The sequence below is a fragment of the Tachypleus tridentatus genome, chromosome 3 (assembly GCF_004210375.1).
Source record: "Tachypleus tridentatus isolate NWPU-2018 chromosome 3, ASM421037v1, whole genome shotgun sequence".
Classification (NCBI taxonomy): domain Eukaryota; kingdom Metazoa; phylum Arthropoda; class Merostomata; order Xiphosura; family Limulidae; genus Tachypleus; species Tachypleus tridentatus.
In genome coordinates, this window is record NC_134827.1 from 11,853,079 (window position 1) to 11,877,530 (window position 24,452).

Genomic DNA, 24,452 nt, shown 5'->3' on the forward strand with positions numbered 1-24,452 from the left:
AATAATGTACTTTAATAAGAATTGGATGAAAAACGAATTACTATGCGAACTAGACAGGTACCTCATACATGATGAAACTAGTCCTAAATATCTCTCCCCAATTAATTTATATTTTAAATATAATATATATATATATATAACTTTTAAATAATTAAAAATAATAATAATAATACATATATATATATATGTATATATATATTTATTATTAAACAATAAAAAATGCCACCAACAAACTTGACATTCTGCTGATAGAATAGAATAATCACTATATATGAGCCACAATACATGGACATTGCCCTGAAAAGGATCAAAATAATATTCAGTTCTGCAATTATAAATACCAATCCGTCAAGAACATAAGTACAGGGAGAAGGAAGAGGTCACAGAGAACCTGACCCTCCAGGGTATGAACTTTTCTTACCCAAACACCGACATTCATTCATCTAATATGCTTTAATTCTTGTACATAAACATTTGATATGTTAATTGATTGAATTTTGGGGCGTAATTCTCCCTCTCTTTTTTTTTTTTATACCTGGTTTGTTGTATTTATAAACAACTACATCATAAACAACAATAAATTTTCCGCCCATGGCTCAGTGGTTCGCTTGGGGTCTCATAAACGATGAATACGAGTTTCGATTCCCCGAAATAAACACAACGCAGATTGACCTTTGTGTATATTTGGCCTGAAGATGAAATAAAAAAACAGCAACAGATATCTCAAACGTAAAAAAATAAACTTTGGGAAACTCAACGACTGTTTTTATAATTGGTGTTCATGTATTTAGTTTAGATTGTTTTTTTTTATTTCGCACAAAGCACGTTTGGCGCGACTGGGATGAGAACCTAGATTACGAGTCGCACGCCTTAACACGCTTGGCCATGCCGGGTCTTTAGTTTAGAATTAAATAAGAAATAATTAGTTTTATAATGGGTTAATTTTCATGATGAATGAATCAATATAATTTCCTTAAGATTAATTTTATTTATTGTGTTTTTTAGTCGATAAAGTGATGGGAAGGGTGATCTGTCCCTAAGTTCTTTACGATTAGTAAGTTTTGTTGAATAGAGCAATCTGCTGATAAACCGTAAAGTTTTTCAAAAGTCACTTAATTGCTTAAGTAAAAAAGACGTTGTTATAAACAGTCACTAAACAAGACAGCCTGCTTAATAGAACAGTATGTTGCGGCAATATTTAAAGTTCGAGCACGTTGATAACTAATCCATAACACATTTTTATAAGCAGAACAGCATACTTATAATAATACTATATAGGTTTTACCTGTGAGGTCATGCGAGAGGCAGTATTTTTTTTTACTTTCAAGTGACTGTAAACATAGGGACAGTTTAAAAAAATTAGGAGTACAGAATAGTAGTTGTTTACTTTACTTAAATATTGCAAGGAAAAAACAGAATTTATCAGTGGAGTTTGTTTTTTACATAAATATCTGTAGCAACTACAGTTGAATCAACAATAGTAACAGGCAGATATTAATGTTTGTATTTATATATCCACGTGGTGTTAAGTATAAAAAAAAGAGAACACAGTAACATCGGGAGTTTTCATATAAATTAAACTGATTTCAAATGTTTATGTGATATTTCTAACCCCTTCTGCTTAATATCGATCACGCCAATTGTATAAAAATTAACCGTATATTACTTTTATTGCTTCAACCTTTATAAGAATTTTGGAAAAGTCCCCAGTATTTGAAATTACTTTCTAGAAGAAAATTGTAACAAAAATCGAAAATATTTTAGCACATGAACGATAAATGCCTGTATAGGTATGTACAAAAACATACTTGCTAATAAATAATCTTAAGTATGATACTATATGAGCAACTGAATATTTCTTCATATTAGACTGGCACGAACTATTAATGATTAGAAGGCATTTTGTTCAAATTCCGTCCCGTTTGATAAAAAAACAAAATTTTGTAGTTTCTTGTTGTCAGTGTCAAACAGGATAGTTACTTATTATACAAGAAATCGGCCCGGCATGGCCAGGTGGGTTAATGCGTTCGACTCGTAATCTGAGGGTCGCGGGTTCGAATCCCGGTTGCACCCAACATACTCGCTCTTTCAGCCGTGGGGACGTTATAATGTGACGGTTGGTAAAAGAGTAGCCTAAGAGTTGGCGGTGGATGGTGATGATTAGCTGCCTTCCCTCTAGACTTACACTGCTAAATTAGGGACGGCTATCAGATAACCCTCATGTAGCTTTGCGCGAAATTCAAAAACAAACAAACAAATCTATTTAGAGTACCCGAACCCTGGACGGAAGTTCGGTACATTCTTGGGTAATGAAAGGCTAAATGAGACCATGAAAGTTTGTAATAGTAAAAACCGTTCATAAAAACTGCAAGACGAAAAATGAGAGATCGCAAGTCTTCAGGGACCCAACAAACTTTCATACTAAATTTGGTGAAGGTTCATGAACAGGGGGTGAAATTGTGTGTTCGTCTGCTTCAGATAGATATTTTGACTGTATAGATCTATTTCCTCTCTAGTATCTACCACAATATGTGATGAGTAACAGATATACTACAACTAAGATAAATTCGTTGAAGAAAACTCTAACCAGCAACAGAATAAGTCAACCCAAACTGAAATACATCATTCTACGGAAGATTGAAAATGCTCCTAGCCTACAGCATACTCCATACCATAGCCTTCCACCTCTCTCCTTCGTTTACTTTTTTCTCTCTTAACATACCGTACATTTCCAAGTAAAACTTACAAAATCTACGAGCTTCAACCCTATATCCTTATATCAACGATCTTCTCATGTGTGTATGAAGAGGAACTCACGTCTCAGAATACTCTTGGGGTAATTTCTACCCACTCAAAATCAACCACATTTTGATTTAAGTTCTGTTTCTTGATTTAGTTTTTGTTCCTCTTGTAGATCCCATCAGTCAGGTGGCAAAGAAGAGAAAGCCCAATAAAACTTGTTAACAGAACACTGTGTTTTTTGATAAAGAATTTTACATTTAAATTTACACATGGGTTTCTTTCTTTTCATCCACTGTTTGTATTCTATTTATTTTACACTGAACAGTCATGAATCTACAGAAACTTTTTGTTCTTCTGCTAGTCGTCTGTGTACCTGAAGACCACATCATTTCGTCATCTGATTTCGAAAGATTAAGTTTATGGGTTTATTTGAAACTCAAGTAGGCCAATTAAACATCATATAATTATTATAAAGAATCTTAAATAATACGTTAATTACGAAGGCGGTTATTTTTTATCATTTTCACCAATATTTGTTTCTCTTATACAATATACAAATTGACAAAATTGCGTTAATTCTTTTTTTACATTCAGAACCATACATCTCTTTAGTTTTCAAGCCAACAAATATCCTTAATAATAATTCTTGAGCACTTTTGTATTGTAGTTTAAAAGCTTCCTTATGTTATTTAGAATTCAAAACGTTTTGGTTCTGGGAGAGATAGGTAAGAGTGCTTATTATTTGTGTTTTTTTTTTTTTTTTGCTTTTGAAATACTTAGCATTAGCTAAAATTGCAAATGTTTCGGTTAGAATAATATAATAAAGCGATAGCTAAAGGTTATCTTTTTGAATAATAAGTAATTTGTGCGCCTCTTATAATTTCATAATGCTTGCTTTGTGTTGATCCATCTTGAGATCTTCCTTAAACAAAATTTTAATAATCTTCTCTGTGTTTTAATTTTTTAAATATAGAACTCAATAAATTGATAAGTTTCTTATTGTATAGCAAATTTCCATTTGTAAAAGTTTATATAATTTTGTTTTACTTTTCTCCGTATTTTCATTACATTCACGAAATTTAAATTTTTGTTTAAATTTTGAATGTTTGATTATACTAATTTTAAGTAGTCCGAGGGTCACGGGTTTGAATCCCCATCACACCAAACATGCTCACCATTCCAGCCGTGAGGCGTTATAATGTGATGGTCAATCCCACTATTCGTTAATAAAAGAGTAGCCCAAGAGCTGGCGGTGGGTGGTGATGACAAACTGCCTTCCCTCTAGTCTTGCACTGCTAAATTAAGGACGGCTAACGCAGATAGTCTTCGTGTAGGTTTGCGCGAGTTTCAAAAACACAAAAATAAAATCTACTTTGTATTAACTTTTAAGGTTTATTTTTGTTTTAAGGATTTTTTTTCATATATAGGATAATTCAGTTATTTCAAAATACATTTCCTGGTGTTTAGTTTTACCTTTAGGTTCTTTATTTGCAGAGCCTAGTACTTTGATAACTTTTTAATCTGTAGGAAAACCAAAGTATTTTAATGGAATTTATTAACATATTATTTCATTTTTCGTCTCCTTAACTGCAAGTCACGTGCTTCTTAAACGTTCTTCTCGAGTTTGTTGTTGGAAACTACTTGACGTAGTTTATGTTCTGTTATTTTATTTACATTTTAGAGGTGATTATTCATACATTTAATTAGTTCTTCTTTTGTTGTCGCTGTTAAACAGAGGTTTGACTTTTCTCACGTCATTAACGGAAAACGTGCGTGTTTTCCATTCTTCGTAATGATGAAGTGGTTTAGATAAATAGAATAAAAACATTTTTCAGTTGGTCTTAAATTAAAAATTATTGTTCAGATATACATTTATAACTTTAAGATGAAAAAGGATTTTATTGGTGGTGGCAGTAGTTTGTGATGTTCGAACAACAAAATACATTTGTTAATTTCTGATTCAGAATAATCGTACGTTAAACCTTAAACGGCGGCCATTAACAAATGATGTTGCTACCTACAATATTCTCACTGTTTAAGGGTTAACACACATTTGTAGCAAAGAGTTTCAGCGAAGAGTTAATCAAATGTATTTTTTAGAACACAGGCAAAGTCCGTTTTCACTGTCTAATTTTAATAGTATTTCAGCAAGAAATAGTTATTGTTTTTAGGTAAGTGAATAAGTTACTTGTTGTAGATAGCTTGTTAATAAAGACGAAACGAATTAAATATCATAATATTGTTAATATTCAGGAGATAACAATAAAAACACACGAATAAGTAAATAAAAATAACGAAGTAATATTGTAATAAAACTGAAAATTCTTCTAAGTTTTTCTCTAAAGCAGTGAAATGTATAGGTTGATAAAATAACATAGAAATTGACACCGAGAAAATTAAGTTGGAAGAGGAAGTGAATGGATAAATATAGTTCTTTATCCTGAGATTTAGGAATTAGTAAAGCATGTTTGACGGGACTTACAGGAAGACTTTCCAAAAAGGGATATATAATTAAATTTGAGAAGAGTTAAACAGACGAACAATTGGATAGAACAAAAGACAAAATACGTTCGTTTTTTCGCTACAAAACATACGAACAAAATCACAGCTCACTTTCTTTGATTGGATACAATGAAATATACTTAGTATACTGATACTTTAGTTTTAAGAACGCTAATGGCCTGTTGAAAGTAAATGAGACAACGGTTCGACTTCTAGGATGAGGCCTTCTTATGGACTGGCCATCTCGAAACATGTAACTGATACAGTTACCTCTTTAGCTCACTCGTGCGCTTCAACAACCAACTTAATTTCCTCATCACAAATATATTTATAAATTTAATACAATAAGTCCTGAAGAAGTCTTCAGTGTAGAGGATGGAGTGTTGTTTTCGTTTTTTCAGTAGGCACTTGCAGTCCATTAAAGTTCTCAAAACTACTATATATATGGTTTGCTTAACGTTTTACTGTGAAATAATACTGATGATTGGTTCTTCCGAATTCAATACATAGAACTATCATTGTGTCCAAAGATACGAGATGACAATAGCTATCTACGAATAGGAGACTTATATTTCACTCCTGATATTGTCGACAAAGCTTAACAACCCATGCTTGTTTTATAGGTGTATGTATAATAAATTCATAGTTCTACAGAGACACTCCAGTTCCGCAGATAATGGATGTTACAGCGAACCATAAAGCACCAGTGTGTCCATTAGAGTGCATTCGCATGCACATATTCTACACATGAAGCTTGCCGCTTTTACTTCTTAAAGACATTTCTATAAAGTGATAATGTATAGAACAAGTCCATTAACGAATAAACAGGTAATGTTTCAAGGATAATGTTCAGGGACGTCGCTACTACGTCATAAGTGTAATCAACCATCTATATACATATATATACATATCGTTAGAGTAGAGGATCCTAAATGTCAATTTCAAGCAGGTTGTTTTATTGGATCACCTGTTTAGGACTAGACAATGATAATACGGCCACATTAAAATATATTATTTTCAGTCAATACTCCTTACTAGTTCTAAAACCCAATGCTACCTCTATTTGTAATTGTGACACGCATACTAGAATGAGAAACTTGTAACGTTAGTTGATAAAAATTAAATATGCCCTTTAGTATGCTCATAACATATTCATATTTTATTCTGAAAACTATCTACTATGATAGTCATGTTTGCGTGGAATCTATACAAGCATATTATTATATCTCACCTTTTTTGAGAGCTTCGTATAAATGCTTCTCGCCAAACAGATTAATATATGGTACATTAGAGCGTAAATATAGATAAAAATTTTGTAATGATGTTAAATTCGTTCACTACCGGATTAAAACACACGTAATTTCTTCAAGTGAAGTTTATTATGGATTTGAGCTTTAGAATAACTATAATGATATGAAACTAAAATTCATCGTCTTTTTATTCAAATGAAGGTTTTTAAAAATATATACCAACGATGTTCTTGAATCATATAATAACATTCAGAAACACAGAAATAACCACGAGATGTAGAAATAATTTAACAGCAAGACTAAACAAATAAGTATGAAGTAATAAATTAATTGACAGGAGTAAGAAGATATCGCCTAGGACTGGCAGGGCCAGGTGGTTAAAGCACTCGGATCGTAATCTGAGGATCGCGGATTCGAATCCCCGCCGCACCAAACATGCTTGCCCTTCCAGCTGTGGGAACGTGACGGTCAATCCCACTATTCGTTGGTAAAAGAATAATCCAAGAGTTGGCGGTGGGTGGTGATGACTAGCTGCTTTCAAGTGCTAAATTAGGGACGGCTAGCGCAGATAGCCCTCGTGTAGCTTTGCGCGAAATTCAAAAGAAACAAAGAAACAAAACATCGCCTGATGCTACTGACAATACGTACATATGTTTATAACTAAGACTGATATAAGCTTTATATGTTGTATTAATATTACATTCTACGACCACAAGGTATAATGGAAGTAACTATGTGTATTTCAAATCGAGAACGGAATTTATTAACATTTGTGTGTATGTCTCATATATCATTATAAACGGGTTAACCCTATGATACAACTATGGACTCTAAAGTTGCGAACCGGGCTCGAATCCGTGTGATACCACAAAATACGCCTTGCACTTCAACCTGTCGGTGCGTTATAAAAATGAAAGTCAATTCCTTAACATGATTGGTGGGGACTTGCCTACTTGGTTTAGGCTGGCATGATGTTTGGCTTTTCATTTTCTTTTTGTTTTTTCATTAGGCAACACCCATATATATTGTGAGCGAGGTGAAGGGGAAATGGCTAATTTCCGAACATATCGGGAGAAACAAACTCCCAAATATCGAGATCTATAGAAATAAATGGTGATAGGATGATGTCCATTGCATGCCTTCCTTGTTATCAGTAGTTCAAAATTAGAGACACTGACAAAGAGCATTAGTATCTTTGGTATAGATACAAAGTAAATGTAAAGTTGCGGATCTTTTTATAATATCATTTGCCTTCCTGGCACAAGATAATTAATAACATAAACCAATCTTACTACAAGAAATATATAAATTAAGTTAAATCAGTCTAACAGTATGGCCCGACATGGCCAGGTGGTTAAGGCCCTTGACTCGTAATTTGCGGGTTCTGGGGTCCAAACTTGCTTGCCCTTTCAACCATGGAGGCGTTATAATGTGATGGTCAATCCCATTATTCGTTGGTAAAAGAGTAGCTCAAGAGTTGGCGGTGGGCGGTGGTGGCTAGCTACCTTCCATCTAGTCTTACAGCTTCTCGATTATAATTATTATACGGAATGACATTTAAAATAAATGTTTTTATAAGTTGATTATTCTGGTTATTATTCTTATTCATTACAATTATACAGATTTAAATTAATTAATATGTACATTTTGAATAAGATTATTTTCCATATTAAACCAACAGTAAATATGCAAAAATAATACATTTTTTTTTTGAAAACGATTACATAAATTGCCCTCTGGTGGATTTTTGGGTTTTTGACATGAAATATGTGTCTATCTGTTGTTACATCATTTGTTACGTATAATAAATTAACTCGGACGTGTCTTAGATATATTATATTACGTATCATGATTTCAAATAGCTTGAAATTTTAATTTTAATCAGCACGAAGAAAAAATTCGCCACCCATTTGTATTCCATCTCAGTAAGACTAATCTTATTTGTTACAAAATATGCAAAAATTTTGGCCAAGTTTTACTTAATGGTACTGAAAAACGAAGAAATACGGATCTAGTTCAAGAAGCAAAACTATAAAGAAGTACTAGAAAAAGGCCTCCAACAAGTCATGGTCGATCTGTGGTAAAGAAAGTGTGGTGCTTGTAACAAGAGAGAATTGTTACGTGTCATAATTTACCCCGAACGAGTTTATAATTTATTATGTTACGTTTTCGGATTTTAAATAGCCTGACAGTGAGTTAACTCGTTATCTAAATTAAAAAATAGAAATTAATTAAATGTTGATATGTATCAAATTTATGATATTTGCCAACAAAATTGATGCACACAGTTTTCTTTCTTAACACAACCATATTTTAATATACAAACAATAATACAATTTATAATAACGGTTATTACAAATAATTATTTATATACAAAAATTTTACAAGTTAACAAACAATACTGAGCTTTGTATTTGATATAAAACTGACTATTCTATCGACGGATCACGATGCGCGAATTAATTCTACATTGATGCACAGGTACACTTCACCTGACGGGAGATTTGGCATAGCCAGGTAAATAGGTACCTTGACTCGAAATTAGAGGGTCGCGGATTCGAATTCTCGTCACATAAAACAAGCTCGCCATTTCTGCTGTGAGGGCGTTATAATATGACGGTCAAACTCACTATTCGTTGATAAAAAAGTAGCCCAAAAGTTGACGGTAGGTAGTGACGACTAACTACCTTCCCACTTGGCTTACATTGCTAAATTAGGAACGGTTAGCGCAGATAGCCCTTGTGTAGCTTTGCGCGAAATTCAAAAACAAATAAACGAATACTTGACGGAAAGTTAGTTAGCTCTATACTTGGCTGGTCTCACGCGGTTTGCAAGCTTACTTTTCACAACGCCCCACTAGTACAGCGGTATGTCTACAAATTTAATATGCTAGAATCAGGAGTTCGATTCCCCTCGGTGGGCTCAGAAGATAGCCCGATGTGGCTTTGTTAGAAGAAAACACACATACACTTTTCACCGAGAAAGATATTTAATATCCTCGTAGAAATACTAACGTCCAAAGTTAATTCTCTGAAGTTGAACGATTTGTAAGATTCGAAATCTATAAACGTTCCTGGTTAATATCTGCAGTTTTTCGATTAATAAGCGTTTATCAGATTTATATATTTTGAGGTTTATAGTACACTAGCTATAGCAAACCATCGATACCAAAGTGTCTCGTGGTGCGTCGATTTATACATTTAGGCAAAGTTCTGGAAAGTTCAGTTGGAAACAATATTTTACTTACGTTTTTAGTACGTTGTTGATTCTTACCCTCGAGAATCGTCTACAAATTTAGAGAATAGGCGGTAATTTTGCGACATATATTTGGCATAATGAGTTACACGGAGTTCTGTTTATATATTTAACTAAAACAAACGTCGATATTAAAATAAACACATAATAGTAAATCCGCTACACATTACTTTTCGCACTCAAAAGAAACAAAGAGATAACGTTATCTTGGACATGAATATAACATTAATTCTGCCATATTTGATTGAATGAATTGTATTTTCTTATTAAAAAATCATGGTCAGCTGTACAAATGTTTCTAGCACGTATCACCCTTTATCTATTTTAAATCCATTTTATTTATTTCTGTGCTATCCTATTCCGTTATTTAATAAATTTACATCTGCAAAGATTTCACAAATACCTTAAAACTCAATTTTTTCCTTATAATCTCCCTTCTAGTACCAGAGCTCTATATGCAACTTTTTCCACTTCACAAGCATTAAAAAAATAACTCTCTTATGAATGCTATTTGCGCCCTCTTTGGTCGTTCCCTATTACACATTAGTATAAGATAATTCTCTACAAGGCATGATTGATATAACCTTTTTTTTAGTTCGTTAAAAGTCACATCATAAAACCTATTGTTAATTTTTTTATATTTGATCTCATCAGAAGACCATCTTTACCTCCATCCTTTGATGCAAGAAGTCCTAAAAAATGGTTTATCACTTGTATAGACGTTGCTAATTGCCCCCGGCCCCCACATTTGTCTGCTCACCTGCGCTTCTCGAGCGCTCCATGAAAATCAATTGGTCTGATTCTGTTCAGTGTGGCGAACAATTCTCTCTTTTGAATTTCCTTCAACCATGTTATTTACGTGTTTTTTTTTTTGTCACGAGCTTTTTTCAGACGTTTTTATTTGACAAGTTTTGTTTCAAGTTAATTTTTCTCCATTTTATTCATGAGTCTTTTTCATAATTCACAATTTTCTTTTCATTCCTACAGAAACTATACAGATTTCAAGATATTAACACCTTTTCTCATTTACTGCCGAAATAAATTCAACAGAGTGATCACTGGTTTTATTTAATGGTCCCTAAGGGGTCGTTATCTTTTGATAGCAAAGGATAAAAACACATATTATTTACATTTCCTTTCCTGGTCAGTATCAACGTTGATAACTCTGTATTGCATTATACTGTTGATAACTAATGATAAATGACATTTCTAGATAATTATAGAAACGCTTTGCATGACGAAAACGTTATTAATTCGCATACTAACTCATGCTTTTTGACACGATGCATGCTGACATTTATCACGTATAAGCATTCTCATGAATGTTTAGGTAGTTTTATATAGAAGCAAAAGAAAAAAGTATTCCAAAATAATACACAGGATGATTGTATTTCTAATACGAAAATAAAGTGTTTGTAAAAAACAATTGAAAACGTCCAGATTGGTAAGGTATTTTAAGATTTTTAATTTTATTAAAAAGGTTATGTTACACATTAGTGAATGTTTAAGTACAAAATGGTCAAGTGTGTTGAGGCGTTCGACTCGTAATACGAGGGTCGCGGGTTCGAATCCCGGTCGCACCAAACATGCTCGCCCTTTCAGTCGTTGGGGCGTTATAATGTGACGGTCAATCCCACTATTCGTTGGTAAAAGAGTAGCCCAAGAAGTGGCGGTGGGTGGTGATGACCAGCTGCCTTCCCTCTAGTCTTTCACTGCTAAAATAGGGAGGGCTAGCGCAGATAGCCCAAGAGTAGCTTTGCGCGAAAATTCAAAACAAACAAATCAAGTACAAAATTATCAGCAATCCCTTTATGGGTCTTAGTCAGAGTTGTAAGGTGTGTCCTTGAAAAAAATAACGAGTTAAAAATCTTGTATTCAAATATATTACTCTTGGTAAAAAACTGTTAACATCTTATCAATTATACAACATCTTATTATATTTTTAAATATATCATCATATTCCTGCCAGATATTATTGTATTCTGTGATCCAAGTCCAGCATTTGTTGGAACTCAGTCTTGTGGCTTAAAGTTTGAAGAACAAAATAATCGTTATAACATTCGTCTATGAAAAAGGAAGGATCATTCAAACTTATAAACGAGTTACTGAGTTACCTGCCATATTTCAATATTAAACAATGACCTCATTGAAATAGGTACCTTTTCTACAATTTGCTTTACTTTTTGAAAATTGTCACAATCACACAAAAGACTAAAATGGTTTTATTTACCGAACACGTTAATTTTTCAATTTTGCGTTTGAAAACTAAACAAACTCTTCAAAGTAATCGTCTTTAAAGTTGCTGTCTCCGTCATATTTACTAAGTTTCATCTAAAGAATCTTCATATATATTTGTAAGGAAAACTATCGAATAAGCCGTTAAAATATCAGGACTATGTCTGAGTACTTTATATATATATATCATTGCTCTTATAAGTATAGCATAAATACTGAATAGAATATTCTGGTAAAAAAGATTAACATACATTCATTAGAACTTTCCTAATATATCTGTATTTTTATTTATGACAAAGTTACTAGGACCACACGTAGCCGTCACTAATTTTGTACTACTGATCAGAAGAGACTTGTAACGTGTACAGTGTTTTGTGGTATCTCGTATAGATTCGAACCCAGTTTGTTAGCTCTTGAATCTGAGGTCATTACAGGGCAAGTCTGCACCCAACTTTTCTAAAAAGACACAATAGTCATGTATGTGGTTACCTAAGAGAATTTGAACAAATTTTTAACACTATTTGGCTTTAAATGTTGAACAGATATATGCATAAATATAAATATATGGACGCACCCAACACATTGGTGATAATTAGTCTGTGCGACAATTATTGTTAAGTCTCTCTTAAATCTTGAATGCAAACGTGGAACTTTCACTTGGCTTTTATTATTTCAGTGGCTCAGCGGAAAGCCCGAAGGTTTATAATGTTAAAAACAGATTTTAGTTGTCCGTGGTGGGCAGAGCGCAGATAGCTCATTTTATATCTTTGAACTCAATAACAAAACAAGCAAACAAAACTAAACCCCTCTAGAGGTTTTTCCAATCACCAAAAATATTGCTTTTGAAATAGCGAATTGATATGCATGTTTACAATATATTATTGGAAAAAAAGGGAGTTGTTTATGTAAATAGTCAAGTTTTTATAACTTAATATATTATTAATAAATCTGATTATGGAAAACAATGTTTTTTGTCGGAGAGAGCAAATAAAATATAGTCTTTGGTATCTTTTGATAAACATGCATGATATAGATTTTCTATTAGTAATCTATTTCCTGAAACAACTTATAATTTTGAGTATCTGTTTGTAAAATCATTACTGACTCATTATTTGGTAGACACTGTACAGCTTATGCTGATTTTGTGTTTATTAAATGTGTGTGAAACAAGGCCTCTTTGTTAGACGTTAATTTCCTTTGCATGTATGATATATTGTTATAACATTTATTTTGTTTTCAACTTTATAAAATAATATTATTATATTAGCATCGTTGCCATGGAAATATAAAGTTGAGAACTCATAACACGAGTATAGACGTAACAAGTATATTTATACTATTAAGCGGGTCGCGTTAATATCTAAATGTTTGCCTCTGCCGAAAAAAAAATCCAAAAAAACTTTCCAACTTTCTGACTTCTGATTACTATATATATACATACATATATACGATTATAGGTTTTTTATAGGCCAAGTGGTTAAGGTGCTCGACTTGTAATCTGAGGGTCAGATAATGTTATGGTCAATTCCACTATTCGTTGGTAAAAGAGTAGCCTAAGAGTTTGCAGTGGGTGGTGATGACTAGCTGCCTTCTCTCTGGTCTTACACTGCTAAATTAGGGACGGCTAGTGCAGATAGCCTGTGTGTGGCCTTGTGCGAAATTCAAATAATCAAAAAATAATTCACAAAACAAACAAACAATTCAGAGATTCTTAAATATGCCAGGTGTGTGTGTCTAAAACATTTCAAGTTCTTGGTTTTATCATTTTAATTTTAATTTTCTCTTTGTTACTATCTTAATACCCATTTCTAAAATAGTTACGTAATTTTTTTTGTAAATAGAAGCACTTCCAGAATGACAGAATATTCATAAATATAGTAACATATAATAACTTTTTTTTTGGGGGGGGAATTTCTATTTATTTACAAGTAAGACTAATTTTCGTGCAGATTTTAAAGTCAACAGAATATATATCGTGTGTGTTGTATGCACTTTTTGATAATTTTCATGAAACAAAAAAAGGTATGTACATGTATGTTTTTGTTTCTTTTAAATAGCAAATAACTTCTGGCTACTTGCTGTGTTCACGAGAAGAATCGAATCTTTGAATGTAATGTTATATATCCGGATATTTACCACTGTCCCATTGGGGTACTAGAACAAAAAGTAATTCTGTTTAATTAACATTAACACCAGAAGCATATGTGATAAAAGTAAAGAATGAAAATAAAGCTAAGAAAAATATTTATGAGGATTTACTGGAACGCGTATTCATTGGATTTATTTTTATATTTGCAACTCAGAGATGAATCTTGGGTCTCGAATCTGGTTTCTTTTCACCTATCTTCTTTGCGCGTAATTTTACAGAAGTTTTCTTGTCCACAAATAATTAGAATGATATATAAATTCTTACACTGATTTTCACACTATATTGCATATCTTTGGTTTTGATATACTAACATACTAACTTCTTGTGTAAGCAGAGTATTTTTAGTTTAAAATTATTGAGATTTTTCCTTCCCTTTAAATCTCTTTAAATGGACGAAGCGCGAAGTTAGCTTTAAGCATGTCTATAATCTCATACATTTAACATTCGTTGAACTGTAAATATTTATTGTCACATTTTATCTAATATACCAGTTATGGATTTTAAATAAGAAGTGTGTGAAAATAGCATTTCAGGTGTATGTTTATATGTTTTGTCTTCTGAGAGTCACTCCTCTGGAGGTCATTCATTCAGTATAAAAACTCGTTTTCTTTTTGGTTTGGTTTGTTTTGAATTTCGCGCAAAGCTACACGAGGGCTATCTACGCTAGCTGTCCCTAACTTAGCAGTGTAAGACTAGAGGGAAGGCAGCTAGTCATCACCACCCACCGCCAACTTTTGGGCTACTCTTTTACTAAGGAGTAGTGGGATTGACCGTAACATTATAACGTACTCATGGCTGAAAGGGCGAACATGTTTGGTGTGACGGGGATTTGAACCCGTGACCCTCGAATTACGAGTCGAGTGCCTTAGCCACATGGTCATGCCGGGCATCTCTTCTTCTGTATTGTGTTCAAAGTATGATTTTATATATTTCTGTGAAAAATTTTATTCCCATAGGAAAACTAGTTTTAAAGATATAAAATGGGCGCGGGTTGGTCCTTGGGTGGAGCTCTAGATTTCGTGGCAAGGCTGGTTCGAATGTATAAAATCCTACAAATTGTATAGTGAACTTTAAACTGTGTACGCTGTAAGAGTGGCAGTCGATCCTTAATGGTAGATGGTGGACAGAAAGGTGCTAATAACTGACTACCTTCCCTCTAATTTGTAAACTCAAAACTAAGAACGACGGTTGGTAGTCGTTGTAGATTTTCCACATATTGTACAAAATACAAATATAATAATTAAAAATATTTTATTTTATGAATTGTGTTAAAATAGGTTTTCTTCTGTTGTTCAGCAGAGATAAAGAATTCTGGCACTGAAAAATTATAAATAAAGTTTTTAAATATCCCTGAACTGCCATCTAATGGAGAAATTAAGAGAAATGCGAACAAAATATACAGTTTGACTTGACTTTTATTACAACTGTTAATATTACTGGTTTACAATGCTTGTTTTCTGGATTAAAAACTGTTTCTTTGTTCTACTTTCTTCAAAATAAACTTCGAAAAAATATACGATTTCTCAACGCATTGCTGTCCATCGAATTTGTTATTTTGTAATAATTACTCACGAATAAAACAAAGATTGTTGCTGCTATAAAATGATATATGTACATATAAAATATAGGAGAACAGTTTAATGCTGCACGAAATAAACTTTCACGAAAAAATAGGGCCACGTACGTAACGTGAAGAGGCTTAGTTGCATATTTATAATACATGTCAGTTTCAAAACGACAATGAAATGCATAGGAAAGTACTCAGGTATGCATTGACTCTCAGCTGTTTGGGGATCTATAACTTTTAATGATTTGAACTAAACTGTAAAATACACAGCACATTCATGCCTAAGTTTATTCAACACGGGCACCTTTAGTGTGAAATTAACACCCTTACGGGCGGATTCATTTAACATTCTGCTAACGTTTATAGCGCTCGTACACGAGGAACGTGCCACTCACACGAGTGAGTTGCATGCATATGGACTTGAAATACTGTATCTTTCTGGCACGTTCTAATTAGTGTACACGCCACACAGCAATCAATTATATTGATCAACTTTGTTAACGTGTATAAAAGTTACGAAAAGTCACACTAGTGTTGCAAAAGAAGCGACTCTTTTTTTTTTTTTTTAGGGATTTTTATTTTGCAAAGTTCAAATATTAAACGCCACTACGCCGGTTGCATCGGTTTATAATTGCATAAAACTTTTAAAACAGAATACTTTAAAAGCATAGTTGGTCTTAGCTGAATACCAGTTTTTGAGAAAGGGTATTCAAATAACCTAAGGTAACTGAGGTCAGTATCGCTAATAACTTAATATTGACATTAAAATCATTCTAGGAAATTACGTGTTTAGGTTTGTTTTGTTTGTTTTTGAATTTCGCACAAAGCTACAAAGCTAGCTACTGTGCTAGCCGTCCCTAATTTAGCAGTGTAAAACTAGAGGGAAGGCAGCTAGTCATCACCACCCACCGCCATCTCTTGGACTACTCTTTTACCAACGAATAGTGGGATTTACCGTCACATTATAACACCCCCACGGCTGAAAGGGCGAGCATGTTTAGCGCGACGGGGATGCAAACCCGCGATCCTTAGATTACGAGTCGCACGCCTTAACACGCTTGGCCATGCCGGGCCACGTGTTTAGGAAACGATAGGTGATTTTCCAAACTAAAAATTTAAAGTTTCACACAACAAATTGAAATGAAAGAAGGTATACAGGTTTATATTCGTAGCTTATGCCAAGACACAGCAGAAGATCTAAATTACCTTTCAGAAATGTTTTCTTGTATATAAAGAGTCAGAGACAAATTCACCTGTATAATTGAAAATAAGACCTTTGGTTCTCCTCTGCTCTCATAACCACATTTATATAAACAAATAAACACACACACAGTCACATGTTTTGTATTTTCACTTTACATTTATAAATTGTCTACGACTTTTTATCTTGATTCATCTGCTGTATGATTTTTCATCTCTTCTTATCTAATTTTACATTTAATCATATCTAAATCTTTGTATAATATCACTCGTCATCATTCCGTTTCTCAAAATCAAAATCTTGTCACATGTGGCCTGCAACCCCCAACTCCATATACTCACCTACCAGTGGCACAGTGGTATGTCTGCGGAATTATACTGGTAGAACCCAGGTTTCGGTACTCGTGGTGGATAAAGCACTACCGTTTGAGCGGTGTTGTGCTTAATAACAAACAATAACTCTAAATACTTATCTTGACTTATATCGCATAAAAAATATTTCTAAATTTTCAAACAAATAAATTTTTGTTCTTTAAAGCTGGACTCACCTAATATCTAACAATATGTTTTTAATCTTTAAAATATCTCACCTTCCTCTCATGTTTTATTCAATCCTCAGATAACTTTGGTTTTGTTTAAAATAGCATCTGACTTCTTGAAACCATTCATTATTTAGAACATCTTCCATTTTTCTGAATAATTATCCATATTTGTATACCAGGTCTAACAATATAAACCATTTTCTAGTTTAAACAGTAACTATATTGGTATGTTATACTCATCAGGACCAAGACACTCTTTAAAAAACAAGTTAAACAACTGCCAAACGGAATACTCGTTAACTGCTAAAACAAGTTTAACTTTAGCGTTGGCCTCGAAATCATTAATAGTAAATTTGCCTCCTAACTTATCGTTCTTCTTAGAAATTTGCAATAGAAATTACAATCCTAAGATATTTTGTTACATAGTATTAAAATTATTTGATAACTGAAATATGAACAACGAATATTTATTATTCAATAAAAAAGTCTAATTATTTGAATTTCCCCTAAAACTATACTAGGGCTATCTGCGCTACCCATTCCTAATTTATTAGTGTAAAACAAGACAGAAGGCAGCTAATCATCACCACCCACCGCCAATTGATGGTCTACTCTTTTACGAACGAACAATGAGATTGACCATTGCCTTATAACGCCCCCACGAGTGAAAGGACGAACATGTTTGATGGGACTGGGAACGGACCTTAAAATTGCGAACCAGGCGCCCTAACCACTTGGCCAAAAGTATCTTTCAGTTTGATTTTTTATATTTTTGACATCAATATATTTTATAGTACTCTGTGAAATGGAAACAACATCTACAAATATTATATGTAAAACAAAAACAGCAAATAATTGTGAATTTTAATTACAGCTTTTTGGGAGCTACTAATGCAAAACTGTGAGAAGAAAATGAAAAAAAAAGTTAAAATTCTCAAAGTGTTAAACAGCTGCTGAATAAGCTAACTTTTTATCGTTTACAGAAAACACTTTTATTCTCGTGAGTGACCATACAGTAATCATTATTAAGTCTTAATATTAAGAAAAAAAGAAGACACAAATGCCTGGGCACGGCCATATGGCCTAGGGTTGATTGTCTGCTTTTTATTGATGCAAAAATATGCTCTACACTTATGATTGAGTATGGTATAACAAATAAATCAGATTAGCTAGCTGCATTCCCTCTAGTCAGTCAGTTCAAAATTATGAACGATTCTGCGCGGGTTGTTCTTTTGTAGCTTTGCCCAGAATGCTGAAACAAACAAACATAACGAACAGTTTTATTGCTTTTGAATCGTATCTTTTTTTGTTCCTGGTTACTGTAATTTATTACTGGGAATTTGCGTAAAAATCATTTGATATTTATAATGTTATTTCTGGAAACCCATTAAGCTTGTTTTAAAGTTAAGTTCTGTTAATCTCAGAATATAGTATTCATTACGCTGTTTTAATTTGCTCCTCCTGTATTACTTTGAAATAATTAAATGTAAAAACGAACATCCAGTTAAAACGAATAACTTGGATAATTATTGGAACCAAATCATAGATTTTTCTACCGCTACTCTTTCTTTGTTTCTCTTTTTTAATATCATAATGTAATTTGGATCAAATTATTGCTAAGTGTTTGAAAAGTTTATAGTCTGGATTAATCAAAATGCTCATATTTTGTGACACTTTGTCATGTAAAACATCCAGACAAAACAAACTAACAATAAATTAAGTTTCTTGTTGCATAACATTATTTTAATGTTTTAGACCCAATTGTAAACCAAGTACAGAAACATTTATTTTCTGTTTTGAAAAATATTACATCAAACGCACACCCTTTAATACCAAACAACTTATAGAGTAGAATAATAACTCGTACATGCTCATCCGATGATACACTACTTTCACTATTACATACGTGACTTGTGGATTTACATTTGAAAATAATTTCGATATAACGTGTTCAACACAGTACGACTAGTTTTTGAATACAAATACTTCGATAACTTAATATATATTAAGAAGGTGCTGAAATTAATTTTCCAAACTGAATGTATTTATCATTAGATAAGTTACACCTCAATGGTCTTGTATAATAAATGGCTATATTTATATATAACCTAGTTTTTCTTCACCGGAAGACTCTAAGAGTAAAAACTTATTTCTGAGCATTTTTTACTAACATTTTTTTTTCACCCATTTCGTTCTCATATATATAAAATCATGTTTTAGGTTAGTCAACAGTCAATGAAGTGCTTAACTCGCTTTCCACGGTTTATACATTATTCAATTTACCTGTAAAAGTAGTTTTCCTGTAGAGCTATGAAGTCATAAAAAAAACGTAATTCCCAGGGGCTACTGAAGTATTTCGACAAGAGATGAATCTACACGGGCAAATATTGACTGTATGTAAAGAAGTTAACAGTGATGGTACTTTCTATTCTAAAGCTACTGATAATAATAGGAGTTACGCACTTTCAATGAGTTAATAAATAAAAAATGTTGTGTAAAACATTTCTATACAGATCCAGCAACTGAGTTATGTTTGGTAAAAAGAAACACATTGAACAATAAATAATCAATATTTCGATCTGGCAAATAACAAACGTCTAAACCTATGTGTTTCACTTGTCAAATAATTGAAATGTTTACCTCTTCTGCTAATAACTAAGTGAAATGTATATCTGTTTCGTTAATGAAGTAACTAAGATACCTTTATCTATATGTGTGTGTGTTCTGCTGAGAAACAGCCGAAACATATATATATATATGTATGACTTTTATTGATCAACAATTGAAATCTGTATATATATACTTTACTAATAAACAGATGAATATATATATATATATACATGTTATATTCATCAATAACTGATGAAATATATATATATATATTTGTTCTGCTAATAAATAGTTGTAATATCTATGTACTTGTCCTACTAATCAATCATTGGGTGTGGCTCAGTCCTGAGTGTGGCAGACTGAGGTTCTGGTAGCCCGCTGTTTGCGTTCCGTTACCACTAAAACAAATCGAGCATCTAAACTTTTGGCTACGCCTTAAGGGTCACAATTAAATCCAACAACTTAGTGACAATAACCCAAGAGTTGGTGGTGGGCGCTTTTGACTAGTTTCCTTCTTTCTAATCGATCAAAATTAGGCACCTCTAGCACAGAGTCCTTGTGTAGCATTGCACGAAAAACCAAAAAAACAACAAAAAGTACTTTGTTTTGCAAGCTGACATCTATATAGATATTTGTCATTAGTAAGTCTCTCTTTATGTGTGTGTGTCTATCTACATTGTGTAATTTGAAAATAGATCATGTTATAATATATTAATTATAACTTAGTATTCTAAAACTCGTATGTTTTATTTAGACATGCAATTCGACTGACGTTTACTTTCTTACAGATGTCCAAATATGGAAAAATATCAGCTATCAACAAAAGACAGAAGAGGTTGCGCTGTCCAAAGCTTTTAAATGTTAATTTTGCTTATTTTGTTGAAATATATAACAATATATATACATATATATATATAATCTATGTTCTATAAGAGCGGGAAGAATACTTCATAAAACAAAAAGAAGTCCAGCAAACTCTGCAGGATGAAAAGTCAGTAAATCTTCGTTGGTTTCTGCATGACACTTACCCGATGTACTCAGTTTCCGTTTTGTACACGGTCTTTATTGAAGGTTTTGCTTTTCAGGCGGCGCGTGACGATTCTGGTACCTTTTAGCTTGATATTGTAGCTCGAGTTACGAAACACGAGACTGAAGGTATGGGTAGAATATGTAAAGTATGTTTAGAAAGAAACAAGAAAGAGAAAATGTGAAAAAAAGATTAGAAAAATGTCAACCATATAGAAACAAAGATTAATAAATAAGTGTGTTTAGAAAATAAATTGTTTATGATAAATTATAGGAAATACTAAAACAGAAAATTAAAAAGAAGTATAATTTTCGCAACTCGACTTGGAGAAACACAAGAGAACTTAACAAATAGAATTGAAAAACAACAAAAAACGTAATTTAAAATATAAAAAGTATGATTTTTAAAGGTGTTATAAATTTAAAATAAACATATCCTATTACTTTTTTTAGAAATTGTAGACAGAGACTACAGGGATGATAACTTATAAGGAATAAAGATAATAAACATCATAATATGAGAAATGTTATTTATTATGTGTGCACTATAAAGGAAATTAAGATAGACTGTGAAATAGTAAATTAAAAATGGAGGAAGTATCCAATACACTATTTAGTTCTGAGAAGTTATTTTCGTCAATACCAGGAGAAAAATATAGCAATGGTGAGAATAATTAAAATTTCAATCGAATAAACAAATAACGTTAGTGAGAAAAATGGGTAAAGTAGAGAGAAATTATTAAAACAATTACTGTTTTACAAAGATTATTCGTTATTATCTAGTTGAAGGTTTGTTTGTAATTAAGTACAAAGCTACACAATTGGCTACATTTGCTCTGCCCACCACATGTATCGAAACCACAGACATAGAAGTCTCTAGTTGAAGAAGAAAATAAATTTTAATAATCATAATAATGATTTCATTAGTGTTGACTGTCTATTTGTAATAAATAGCTTTTGTCAACTTATTATATATATATGTATTATAAAATGAACAAATCATATTTTCTAGATGTAAACTGCACTCTTTGCATGATACTTTTATTACAATATTCAAGGTGTATAAAGCTTTCACTTTTTAAATATTCAATCTTTAAGCGTTCATTGTTCGAAAAGAAATATAACATTCATTATTACCCTTTTAATTCGTAATGCACAACATATTACTCAACATTTTACTTTTTGGATCCATTTTAAGAGCTAATTCTTCATGACTGATACAACAAGAAAAACATCAGGGGGAAAAAGTAAAAATTATGTAAAAAAAGGAAAACTGGATCAGTAAAGAAACCAACATTTTAAAGATTTACTCTTATTTTTCTCTAATAAACAGCTGTTGTATGTTTATTGCCATCATACAGTTCATAAGTGCTTTCGGAAACTCGTAAGTTTCATTTTAAGTGGAAATATTCAAGCTATCACCATAACTGAAAATACTACGAAATTAAAAGCATATGATCAAATAATTTACAAAAACTATATTATCAGATTTTGCCGTTATGTCTATTAAGTCCTTTTACCTCTATTATTTTGATCTTTGAACATTTGATCATAAGCTTAGCCTTATATTAAGACTCAGTATACTTTTTTAAAAAAAGTTCTTAAATGTGTCATTTCAAGTAATTTTAGGACTAGTTACCATTTTAAGTTTTAAGTGAATCAAGTGTATGCAAGTAAGTGTATATAGTGAAGCCGTTGTACAAAATGTTTTTGAAGTTTTTCTAGTTTGTCACAAAAGTAAATTGATCTTTGATTTCCATTATTGTTTATGTTTATATCCCTGCCTGAGCGATTTTCAGACGTGGTACCGAGATATAGCTTTTAAATACACTGCAGTATTATAAGTAAATCAATAATATTTCCTTGTGAACATATTATGAAGAGTGTCTTTACAGGTTACATTTTGATTTTCAGAGAGTGAAATATCCCTGCGTAAAGTACAAGATTGAATATTATTCTAGAAATATATAATAATGCAATGCAAATGACGAATTACTTATAATTTATAATGTACTAAAGAATGAAATAAATAAATCTGAGATAATAGTAGTTGAAAATGTCTGTATTTGCAATAGCAGTTTTATGAAAAAATCAATAATAACTCTTATGTTAATTAAAATCAGTAGAGAAATCGTAGGACATCAAACAAAATAGACTGTTTTGTTTAAAATGTCATCTTACCATTGGGTTTCCACAATCCAATACAAGCTATGCTCAACACAAACGGAAAAATTAACATTGTTTAAAGTTTGGTTTAGTATGAAACCGGACACGATGTTATAAATGCGTATATATACACATGCGTAGGATTTAGATAGGTTGTTATCCCTCAGGTTGTTGGCTAGAGAGCAGAAACACAGTAAGCAGTTCGTTCTAACCACGGAGATTGAAGTGTCTGTTTCATTCCATGGGCTAACTCAATGTGATCGTGGTCGTGATGGTGCCACGAGCTTGCTGCCTTACCCTCGACTATATAGACTTCAACTTAATAGAAGCTAAACATATATCGCTGGCAGTGCTAGAAGAAGCTGTTACGTGCGGTAGAGCTCGTTGATTCAATATCACGTGAGTGTATCTATGAAACATACATGACAGTATAAACACTTTGTAATGGAAGAAACACAGTAATTTGCACTTATCTCAGATTTTTTATTAAAGTTATATTTAACTAATCCTTCGTGCATTAAAAGAAATCGTAAAATATAATACATATATTTGTAAGCCTTTACACGTTTTTAAAGAATGTGAAATTTTTAGAAATTATTCATTTTAAAAGAACCATTCTAGTGAAAAAAAACGTTATCATAAAACTCAGCCTGTACTAAACTAAGCTTCAACATTTTTCACTGAAATGTCTAATATGTTAAAACGATCGTAGCAAAAGATTTAAAGAATTACCTTATCATTTACAATATTATAGAGTAATAGTTATCACCAAGATGGTATCCTTGATGTGTTTATATTGTTCAGGGTAATATATTTCCTAGTTTTATTTAGGTGAATGGAAGAGTAATGGAATTCGATCACAAAATTATAATTTATAATATGATTATAATAAGAAAAAGTAGAATAGAAACAAGAATAGTAATAGGCTCCAGTAAAATAACTTTTAACAAACTATCTTTTACGCATGATTTATTGACCATAAATATCCACTATACCCAAAAGGGAACTAAAAGATAGAAAAGAACTGTAATAAATGTTTATCCTATTATTATTCTACAGGAGGAAGTGTATAGAGCTAAACATTTTTCAGTTTTTAAAGTTTTCCATTGATACATTTAAAAAAAACTTATGTACTTCTAAAATCTTGAAGAAACAAAACAAAACAAGATGTCAAAATGATTGATGAAATGATACTTATGAACCCGATT

The 24,452-nt window shown here is 32.2% G+C and overlaps 1 protein-coding gene across 3 annotated transcripts in view; it reads right to left on the reverse strand.

Moving 5' to 3' along the window:
* Positions 1-23,606, reverse strand: part of LOC143246361 (cell adhesion molecule Dscam2-like) — an 85,910-nt gene extending 62,304 nt beyond the window's left edge. For 2 of the 3 annotated variants that reach the window (XM_076492939.1, XM_076492938.1), the window contains exon 1: positions 23,260-23,603. In XM_076492939.1, the coding sequence (XP_076349054.1) occupies positions 23,260-23,317 (58 nt within the window). In that variant the 5' untranslated portion in view covers positions 23,318-23,603. Of the gene's footprint in view, positions 1-23,259 lie in introns of all 3 variants that reach the window. The other variant, XM_076492940.1, reaches the window with a different exon arrangement.
* Positions 23,607-24,452: the final 846 nt, after the last annotated feature.